This window comes from Equus przewalskii, chromosome X (genome assembly GCF_037783145.1).
Source record: "Equus przewalskii isolate Varuska chromosome X, EquPr2, whole genome shotgun sequence".
Lineage (NCBI taxonomy): Eukaryota > Metazoa > Chordata > Mammalia > Perissodactyla > Equidae > Equus > Equus przewalskii.
This window is the reverse complement of record NC_091863.1, coordinates 123,679,553-123,690,424: the sequence shown is the minus strand read 5'-3', so window position 1 is coordinate 123,690,424 and position 10,872 is coordinate 123,679,553. Positions and strand designations below refer to the sequence as shown.

The window sequence follows — 10,872 nt, the reverse complement described above, 5'->3', positions numbered from 1 at the left end:
AGGAGTCGGGGTTAGGGGTCGGGTGGGGCCGGCGGGTGGGGAGCGACGGCCGGACGGGCACAGGGGTTTCTTTTTGGGGTGGCGCCAACGTTTTGGAAGCGGGTAGTTGCGACGGTCGCCCGGCCCCGCGGGTGTCCACTTGGTGGCAGTGGGTCGTCCCCACGTCTGTTGTTCTTCTCCGTCCAGGCTCCCAGCCAGGGGCAAGGGAACGCTCCCTCGAAGAGAGGGTCCAGGGCGCAGCGCGAGCAGGCTCGTGCCGGCGCCCGTTCTTGGCGGGCCCAGGCCCGCCACTTCCGGCGGCCAATGGGAGAGCGGTGACCTCACCGGATCTACCTGTCACGGCGCGTGCGCCCAGACCAACTGGGGGCCGGCCCGACGTCGCTAGGATACCGAGGAGGGGCCTGAGTACCGGCCGTCTTGAGAGCTTGGGGCGCCGCCGAGCCTTCGCACCTCGCCTCGCCGAACCTCACCGCACCTGGTCCCGCCGGTGGCACCTCTCCTCACCGCACCGCACCGCGCCGAGCCGAGCCGAGCCGAGCCGGAGGCTCCGCATCCCACCGCGCCGCCCAAGAGCTAGGCCCGTCGGAGGAGAACGCGCAGCCCACGCCCAGCATGCCGGGGAATCGCAGCCGTCGTCGTCGAGGGTCCTCCCACGGCCAGGGCCGGCCCCGCTCCCGCACCGCCCGAGCGCAGCTGTTGTTTTCCGTGAGCTGGGTGGAGCACCTCCTGCGGGAGGGCCACTACGCCCGGCGCCTGAGCCCCTCCGCCCCGGTCTTCCTGGCGGCCGTCATCCAGTACCTGACGGCCAAGGTCCTGGAGCTGGCGGGCAACGAGGCCTGCAAGAGCGGCAGGAGGCGCATCACCCCGGAGCTCGTGGACATGGCGGTCCACAACAACGCGCTGCTCAGCGGCTTCTTTGGCGCCACGACCATCTCCCAGGTGGCCCCGGGCCGGGAGTAGCTGCCCAGCGCGACCCGGGTCCCCGGGCCGACCGACCGTCGGGCCCCAGGCCCGCTCACAGCCCCGGGGCGGCCCCAGCCTGTCTGGGGCCTCGGGCACAGTCATGGGAAATCTCTAAGAATAAAGTGTTTCAGGAAACCCGCGTGCGTGCTTCGGTCACTTTGCGCGGGAGGTGCTGGTGCCGGGACGTGTCTCCTTGGAGGGAGGGGGAGCGGCGGGGGGTGGGCTCGGGGTGGCAGGGAGGAGTCGGGGATGACAGAGAGGAGCGGTGGACAGCGTGGGGTCGCGGGGGGCCTTGGGTGGGAAGGCTGGCTGGGGTGGGGTCGGGGGTGAGGCTGGGTGCGCAAGACTCCGCCACGGGCTCCGAACAAGTCAGAGCCCGGCCACGTCCCCGGAAGGACGGTGTTCTTTGGGAAGGATGGTGTTCGCTGGGGTGGAGCTCAAGTCCGGGACTGCGGCGTCGTGGCCCGGTGAACGTGCAGTGGCGACCGGGGGTGGGGGTGGCGGTGTGGGGCGGGGGGCGGCATGCGGGGGGAGGAGGTGGGCAGAGCGGTGGGCAAGGACTCCAAGGGGGCAGGGGCTTTGACGCGAAGATGGAGGACGGACGGACACTCGAGAAACAGGCAAAGTCGGCATGAGGGCCACGTGGATCCCGAGTTTCGCTTGGGTCGCGTTGCGTTAGAGACGCTGGGGGACGCCCCTAGCAACCTGGGCCAAAGAGCCGTCGCCTAGCAACAGCGGGCGCCCGGCCAGGCCCCGCCCCGTGGGCCCCGATTTGCATACGCAGCTCGCAGCCAGGCCAGGCCCCGCCCCCGACCCGGGTATTTTGCATATCACGAGGGCCACCAGGCGCGCTGGGCCTCTGGAGCGGGACGCAGGGTACGTCGCAGCCCGCCGCCGGCGCCGGCGCGGCCGCCCGGGTGCGTCAGCGCGCCCGGAAGCGCTCGGGCGGCGAACATGGCGGCATCCGCGGGCGGCCTGGGTGGAGGCGCGGGCCCAGGGCCCGAGGCCGGGGACTTCCTGGCCCGGTACCGCCAGGTGTCGAACAAGCTGAAGAAGCGCTTCCTGCGGAAGCCGAACGTGGCGGAGGCCGGGGAGCAGTTCGCACAGCTGGGCCGCGAGCTGCGCGCCCAGGAGTGCCTGCCGTACGCGGCCTGGTGCCAGCTGGCGGTGGCGCGCTGCCAGCAGGCGCTCTTCCACGGGCCCGGGGAGGCGCTGGCGCTCACCGAGGCCGCCCGCCTCTTCCTGCGGCAGGAGCGCGACGCGCGTCAGCGCCTCGTCTGCCCCGCCGCCTACGGGGAGCCGCTGCAGGCCGCCGCCAGCGCCCTGGGCGCCGCCGTGCGCCTGCACCTCGAGCTGGGCCAGCCGGCCGCCGCCGCCGCCCTCTGCCTCGAGCTGGCCGCCGCCCTGCGCGACCTGGGCCAGCCGGCCGCCGCCGCCGGCCACTTCCAGCGCGCCGCCCAGCTGCAGCTGCCCCAGCTGCCCCTGGCCGCGTTGCAGGCGCTCGGCGACGCCGCCTCCTGCCAGCTGCTGGCGCGCGACTACAGCGGCGCCTTGGCGGTCTTCACGCGCATGCAGCGCCTGGCGCGGGAGCACGGCAGCCACCCGGTGCAGCCGCCGCCGCCGCCGCCGCCGCCGCCGCCGGGGCCCCAGCCCGGACCCGGCGCGGCCCCCGCCCTGCCGGCCGCGCTGCTGCTCCCGAACGCCGGCTCTGCAGCCGCGCCCGCCGCGCTGGGCGCCTTCTCGGACGTGCTGGTCCGCTGCGAGGTGTCTCGCGTGCTGCTGCTGCTGCTCCTGCAACCCCCGCCCGCCAAGCTCCTGCCGGAGCATGCCCACACCCTGGAGAAGTACTGCTGGGAGGCTTTCGACAGCCACGGGCAGGAGAGCAGTGGCCAGCTTCCGGAGGAGCTCTTCCTACTGCTCCAGTCCTTGGTCATGGCCACCCACGAAAAGGACACGGAGGCCGTCAAGTCGCTGCAGGTGGAGATGTGGCCGCTGTTGAGTGCCGAGCAGAACCACCTCCTGCACCTCGTTCTGCAAGAAACCGTCTCCCCCTCAGGACAGGGGATCTGACGGATCACCTTAACCAAGTGACTTTCTGCCTGTTACCAGACCTCACGCCTCCATCCGCCTTTGCGTTTGGGGGCGAAATAAAAGACACGGAACCCGGCGGTTCTACCTTTGTTTATCTCATTCCTCTTGCCACCATAGGACTTTAGTTGACTGAAAGTTACCTGTATGCCAAAGACGCATTTCCGTAATAGTGGGGGAAAATACAATATGATGGAATCGAGGAGAGGACATGGCTCTCTTCCCCCAAGACTGCGACGTAAATTGAGAACCCCTTTTATCCCCTTCCTCCTCTTCTTTCACCCAGCTCTGCCCCGCTCTACCCCCTCCCCCGCACCTTTGCTTCACAGTGAGGATTTTATTTGCACAGCTCTGAGTACTTACGCTATATAATTTTTTTTATCGTGACTCTGACTTCTTAGCTTATTTCTATCTGTGTGATCACCCTGTTTCTCCTTTGTTTCATCCGCCCCTTACGTTTCGTGGGAATCATTCAATCCCATACGTCATGTTGTTGTTGCTACAGCCCTGAATCCACGATAAAGCCATTCTAGTACTCCTAACTTGTGGTTTAGATTTACTTCACCTATAAAGTGGGAATCGCTTATCTGCATGTCGGGAGGCAGAAAGCAGAAACACAGAGTTGTCTTTCGGCTCCAAGATGTATTCGTTCATTTGCAACTGACGGTGTGCCTGGTGTGCAGGCCGTGCCAGGTAATGAATCTGCAGAGATCACTTGCAATGCGGTCCTTGCTCAGATAGCCGCAATGCAAATGTCTCCAATAACCCCGCGACCCTGGGCGAGTCCAGCACAAAAGTGTCAGATGTGCGTTGCAATTCACAGTTCTGGTTCTGTTCTGAGAGGTACGGGGAGTCCATGCAACTTTTACTCGTAGTAGGGAACTTTCTGCGACTCTTACTTAAATATGTAAAATCAGCCTGCTTCTTTGGTACTGTGTGGTCAGGTATGTGCAAGACAGCGTCTTTGTTCCCCAAAAGCAGGATGGCGTTCCATTTTAAAAAACACTAAATTTCCGAGGCTTTTTGGTCTCGATGTTACATGCACACCGGCTTAGCTGTTTTTTCCTTAAATTCAGTTTTATTTTCTTTACAGTTTTGAGAGTGACAACAAGAACTCTTCAGGATATAATCTCATTCTGAATCACTCCACTTTGGGAAAATGCATCCTTTAGGCTGAACTTGTATACTAATCTTTTGGGGTGGGATTTAAGGACACAGTTTGGGGGTAGATTTTTATTTTGCATTTTGGGGGTGGGGATATGTGGAGGGTAGTCACTATGACTTAAGTGCCTCAAAATGGGTGGGACTTTTGGGGTATTCTTTTCTCCTCCTACTTCAACAGTGTGGAAGCAATGGGTAAGGCAATACATACAGGAGAGGCCCACTTGAGACAGATTCAGGCAGCGTTCCTGGGCTCTCACGTGGCTGCCGGGAAGGGTCCTTTGGAGCCCTAAAAGACTAGTCCAACTTACTGCAAAAGAGGGAACGGTGTATGGCCCTTTGTGCTTTTGCTTTTTCTGGTACACTCCTCTCAACCCAGGCTGCAGGCCTGGCCCGCCGCCTTACTGTCTTGTGAGAAGAATGCTTAGCAAGTATGGACTGTGACTAGTGATAGTATTTGGATTTGGGCTTAAAGAAAAACCCCTTTAGCCCTCTGGTCTAAACTCCTTGCATTGAGGGGGAGGGGAGGGATCACCAGAGAGCCTGGTAATGGGTATACAGGAAGCATTAGAGTTCTCAAGAGAAACAAAACAAACAGAATCTCTCTCTCTGTCTCTCTCTCTCTGTGTATGTATGTGTGTGTGTGTGTATATATATACACACAGAGATAGATACCTGTATCTGTGTAGATACATATCTACAAATGTATAGGCATATTGAGAGAGAGAGAGAGATTTTAAGGAATTGGCTCATGTGATTATGGAGGCTTGAAAAAAACAAAATCTGCAGGGTAGGCCAGCAGGGAGACCCAGAAAAGAGGTGGAGTTGGAGTCCAAAGGCAGTCTGCAGGCCGAATTCCCTCTTCTTCCAAGGAGGTCAGTCTTTTTCTATTAAGGCTTTTAATTGATTAAATGAGGCATGCTGAAGTATGGAGGGTAATCTACTTTACTCAAAGCCCACTGATTTAAATGTTAATCTCAACTAAAAAATACCCTCACAGAAACCTCTAGAATAATGTTTGACCAAATATAAAGTTGACACATAAAATTAACCATCACAAGTACACCCTTTATCAACTTGGCATCCAGAAACATTTTAAGACATACTTAAACTCCAAATAAAGATAATAGCAAGGTCCTACCTGGACCAAACACGATACAACTATCCTCTGTACAAATGAAAACGCAATAACCCTTTACCCAGTAGAGGGTGAAAAGCCCTCGGGTGATGTTCACTCTTCTTGACGTCTCAAAACTTAAAAATACTGTGATATAAAGTTAACAATGCTTAAGTACTATGATATAAAGTCAATACATCTTACGTTACATGGTAGAAGGATAAGAGAGGGAAGAAAACAGATATTTTACATCCCCCCACCACACACACAAAGGTATTCATAGCAAAAGAAGGAGGAAATACTCATGACAATTACAGTCCTTGTTTCTGTAACTGGTCACATGGTCCTAGCTGGTATTTACAACTGCCTTCTTTCGCTATCCCTTCTGTGTTCCATTTGCCCTCAGCAAGCACCTCGGCTGATTGTGGATCTTTACATGGTGAGGGGACCCCAACCTTCATTCCTGAAGCGTCTGGGCCATTAGTAGTCCTGCATGGATTGGGTTGTTGTAGTTTTCCATTGACCTTACTCACAGGGCATAATACTAAAGGACTAATAGCGAGAGACACCTTTATATCTCCTGTACTCCAGACGTATCTTCCTTACCTCCAATACCTAGTGTGGGGTAGCAGCCCAATGTCCCTTTGGTAGTCATGATCAATCACCCCAGCCAGCACAGTAACTCCCTTCTTTGCCTGTTGATCCACAGAAGCCTTGAGGAGCTCAAAGTGGCCGGGGGGCAGCCTTAACTTCCAGTTCAGTGGAAGCATTGCTGTGTCTCCCGGTGGAAGCATTCCTTCCTCTGGAACTAAGATGTTTAGGCCAGCAGAGCATCAGGTCACAGAGACAGGGAGCAAAAATTTTGCTAGTGGGTCGCTAGCGGTAATAGTGAGTAGTCCCACCACCATTTGGACCCTTTGATTCCTGGACCCGTGAATCCTTGCAGTTGGAGTAAACCTCACTCGAGGACTTTAACTCCTCTTCTGGGGAAGGGGTTAGTTGGTGCATTTTCACCTTTTTTCAGGATGGTTGTATCGTGTGAGGTGGATGTATGACCTTGTTGTTGTTTTTATTTGAGATTAAACAGCCTTCTGGGGAACCTCGCCCCAGCCCTGTAAGGTATTGTCACCTAGGTGGCACTGTAGCTGAGTCTTCAAAAGGCCATTCCATCGTTCTGTCAAGCCAGCTGCTTTGGGATGGTGGGGAGCGTGGTAAGAACAGTGAATTCCATGAGCGTGGGCCCATTGCCACACTTCTTTTGCTGTGAAGTGAGTTCCTTCATCAGAAGCAATGTTGCGTGGAATACCGTGAAGAAAGGTAAGATATTTTGTAAGTCCATGGACGGTAGTTTGGGCAGAAGCACCGTGTGCAGGGAAGGCAAATCCGTATCCAGAGTAAGTGTCTATTCCAGTAAGGACAAAATGCTGCCCCTTCCCTGATAGAAGTGGTCCGATGTAATCAACCTGCCGCCAGGTAGTTGGCTGATCACCCTGGGGAATGGGGCCATGTTGCGGGCTCAGTGTTGGTCTGTTGCTGGCAGATTGGGCACTCAGCGGCTGTGGCTAGGTCAGTCTTGGTGTGTGGAAGTCCATGTTGCTGAGACCACGCATCACCCCCATCCCTGCCACCGTGGCCACTTTGTTCACGAGCCCACTGGGCAAACACAGGACTGGCTGGCAAAAGAGGCAGACTGGTACCCACAGAACGGTTCATCCTAGCCACTTGAATATGAGAATCCTCCTCTGCTGAGGTCACCCTTTGGTGAGCATTCACACGGGACACAGATATCATCACATTTTTTTGCCCATTCAGAGAGGCCTACCTCTTCTTCAGACTTCCCTGTCACCCATTTTCCAGTCGCGTTCCTTCGAAGTCCCTGACCCTCCAGCCAGACCATGGGCCAGAGCCCATGGACTGGTGTGTAATCGCACGTCTGGCCGTTTCTCCTTCCAAGCAAAGTGAGCAACCAGGTGCACTGCTCCAAGTTCTGCCCACCTGGAGGGTTTCCCTTCACCAGCGTCCTTCGGGGAGGTCCCAGAGTGGGGCTGTGGTGCCGTGGCTGTCCACCTGTGGGTGGTGCCTGCACATGGTGCAGAACCGTCTGTCCACCAGGCCCAAGTCTTCCCCTCCTCTGCCACCTGATCAGAGGGAACTCCCCCGAGAGGCATAGGTGCAGGCTGGGAGAAAGTCATGTAGCAGGAGCAGGGGCCATGGCCATTTGGACCACTTCTTCGTGGAACTTACTGGTGCCATTGGGGCCTGCTCAGGCCTGGTTACACCTATACCACTTCCATTTGAGGGTGGAGCGCTGCTGCGCACCCCCAACTTTATGTTCACGATGGGCAGCTCAAGTCGCATGGTAACTGAGTGGCCCATGGTTAGGCGTTCAGGCTCTACTGAGGCCCAGTAGCTGGGGCCAAAAGCTGTTTCTCAAAAGGAGAGCAGCTAACTGCAGACGATGGCAGAGCCTTGCTCCAAAATCCTATAGGGGCCTGCCAGAAGCTCCAAACAGCATCCCTATTCGCCACTGATACTTCAAACACCATGGGATCTGCTGGATCATATGGCCCAAGTGGCAGAGTAGGTTGCACGGCAGCCTGGACCTGTTGCAGAGCCTGCTCTTGTCCTGGGCCCCACACAAAACCAGCAGCTTTTTGGGTCGCTCGGTAAACGGGCCAGAGTAACACATCCAAATGGGGGATACGTTGCCTCCCCAAGTCCAAAGAGGCCCAGTAGGCCTTGTGACTCCTTTTTGGTGTAAGAGGGGCCAGATGCAGCAACTTATCCTTCACCTTAGAAGGGATAGCTCGACATGCCCCGCACCTCTGGACCCCTAGAAATTCCACTGAGGTGGAAGGCCCCTGACTTTTTGTTGGATTTATTTTCCACCCTCTGGCATGCAGGTGTCTCACCAGTAAGTCTGGAGTAGTTGCTACCTCTGCTCACTAGGCCCAATCAGCATAACGTCATCAATGTAATGGACCAGAGCAATATCTTGTGGAAGGGAAAGGCGCTCAAGATCCCTGCAAACTAAATGGTGACATAGGGGTGGAGAGTTGATATACCCCTGGGGCAGGATGGTGCAGGTGTATCGCTGCCCTTGCCAGCTGAAAGCAAACTGCTTCTAGTGGCCTCACGGACAGGGACGGAGAAAAAGGCATTTGCCAGCTCACTAGCTGCATACCGGCTCACAACGGAGATGTTAATTTGCTCAAGTGATGTAACCACATCTGGTACAGCAGCCACCATTGAAGTCACCACCTGGTTAAGCTTACGGTAACCCACTGTCATTCTCCAAGATCCATCCGTCTTCTGCACCAAATAGGCCAAATAGGTGAGTTCAATGGGGATATGGAGGGAATCACCACTCCTGCCTCTTTCTGGTCCTCAGTGGTGCCACTGATCTCTGAAATCCCCTCAGGTACGCGGTATTGCTTTCGGTGCACTATTTTCCTAGGCAGAGGTAGCTCTAGCGGCTTCCACTTGGCCCTCACTCCACAGGTCAGGGAACCAATGTGGGGATTCTGCCAGCTGCTAAGAATGTCTGTTTCAATGATGCGTTCTGGAACTGGGGAAATAACCACAAAATGGGTTCAGGAACCCACTGGACCCACTGTGAATCGGACCTAAGCCGAAACTCCATTGATCACCTGACCTCCATAACCTCTTACTCTGACCGGTGGACCAGAGTGAGTGATGCTTTGGGTCTCCTGGAATTAGCATCAGTTCAGAGCCAGTGTCCAGTGGTCCCTGAGAGGACTGATTACTTCCCAGTATACTGTTTCCCTAGTGAAAGACCATAGGTCCCTTTGGAGAAGACTGAGAGAAAGGAAGATGAACAGTGTACATTTTCAGTAATGTACCAGGGTCCTGGTCTGTAAAATGGCTCAAGTCTGGGAATCGAAGGAGGGGCCATGAATTTCTGTTTTTATGATTCAGGTTTGACTTTTGTTCACTTGACCTAGATGTTTCTGCTTACGCAGATCAACTAAGAATTTAGCAGGCTTCCTATTTATTTCACTTCCAGTCACACCATGCTCAATTAGCCAATGCCATAGGTCTGCACAAGTGAGACTGTTCTGATTGCTGCTTTGACTCTGCTGTCCATTATAGAAACTCTAGTCACACCTTGCCTTTGGTGATTAAGTGCCACCTATCAGCCCCCGCCACCTTGGCATCTAATCACTCCCATTGCATTTAAGTTTCCCAATTCAGTGACTGCAGTTCCCACTATGAGGTCTGGTGAAAGGTATGTCTTCTGGACCCTCCCAATGTGAGTGAGCAGATCTTAAATGACACACGTGCTCTAACATTCCAATCTCCCTAAGCCTTTGAGACCCTTCCTCCATATTAAACCAAGCCATGTCCAGCATTTCTGATTTGTTCACAGTGGGCCACCTTTAGGTCCATGTTTCAGCCAAGCAATCTAACAAGCCGTTAGAGCCCTTTCTAATTCCCAGAGCTGCAATATTAAATGCAGAATCTCTGCTTAGTGAGCCCATGTCAATAAATTTGTTCCGATCCCACTTTATATCCCTTCCACCACTATCCCACACCCTCAGTGTCCATTCCCACATGTGTTCCCCAGGTTTCTATCTGTATAAATTAGAAAACTCAAGCAGTTCTTTTGGAGTGTAGCACACCTCCTCATGAGTCACACTTTGTACCTCACCTGTAGGGGCCTACTGGGACTCAAACCCACTTACAGGTCCAGAAGCAAAGAGGGGTAGTGGTGGTGGGTCCTGAGGAGAATCAGCATCCTCTTGCATGGCAACTGCCTCGGGGAGCCCATTACAGTTTCTTCAGGCAATGTGGAGTTAATCCCCTCAGAAGGAGGTAGAGAGGCCAGTACCACTGTGGGTGTAGAGGCTGCTGCCACTGGGGGTGGGGAGGCCACTTCTGCTGAGGGTGGGAAGGCCACTTCCACTGGTAAAGAAGACTCATCAGAATTTAGGGACTCGATACCCCCAGTTTCATCAGTGTCTTCCCACACATCTCCATCTCAACTTATAGGATCCCATTCTTTCCCAATCGATGCCCTCAATTTAACAGTAGATACCCTTCAAGGCCAGGAGTTCAACTTGCATTGTAATCCAGCCAGTTTCAGGATGAAATTCTTCATTTTATTTTCAGCAATTTTAGCTCTGTGGCTATAGGAGGTAAGGGTCTCTTTCAGGGCATACATAGAAGCTCCTAGGTCAATTACACGGCGTTTGAGTTGGGAATTCAAATCCCTGAGCTCAACCTTTTCTTTCACCACTTTGTCCAGTCACATTAGGAGCTACAACCCAACATCATTATATTTGTTAGTTTTCCAAAAATGTTCAAAAGTATCATATACAGAGTCACTTAGCTCCCTGTTTCTTATAAGTGGTTGATTAGGAGTATCCAATGCAGGTATTTTGCGTATCTCTACAAACAGTTCATGCCATGGGCTATCAGTGTTCTGTTTACTACTGGAAATAGTCATTCACATCTTTAAATCTAATCACCCAGCATCGGGGATCTACTTTACTGAATCTATGGATTCAAATGATAATATC

At 54.6% G+C, this 10,872-nt stretch overlaps 2 protein-coding genes across 2 annotated transcripts; both read left to right on the top strand.

Annotated features, from left to right (window-relative positions):
* Positions 1-346: 346 nt before the first annotated feature.
* On the top strand, positions 347-1,102 carry LOC103543494 (histone H2A-Bbd type 2/3). Its single transcript, XM_008510370.2, has one exon. It carries the CDS (start codon positions 613-615, stop codon positions 958-960), a length of 348 nt encoding a protein of 115 aa, XP_008508592.1. The 5' UTR covers positions 347-612; the 3' UTR covers positions 961-1,102.
* A 722-nt stretch (positions 1,103-1,824) lies between these two features.
* On the top strand, positions 1,825-3,593 carry LOC139080890 (40-kDa huntingtin-associated protein). The gene has a single exon (XM_070603390.1). It carries the CDS (start codon positions 1,918-1,920, stop codon positions 3,031-3,033), a length of 1,116 nt encoding a protein of 371 aa, XP_070459491.1. The 5' UTR covers positions 1,825-1,917; the 3' UTR covers positions 3,034-3,593.
* Positions 3,594-10,872: the final 7,279 nt, after the last annotated feature.

Bases quoted from the DNA above. Each gene is read 5' to 3' on its own strand.
- LOC139080890 (XM_070603390.1), top strand. From the start codon at position 1,918: ATGGCGGCATCCGCGGGCGGCCTGGGTGGAGGCGCGGGCCCAGGGCCC.
- LOC103543494 (XM_008510370.2), top strand. From the start codon at position 613: ATGCCGGGGAATCGCAGCCGTCGTCGTCGAGGGTCCTCCCACGGCCAG.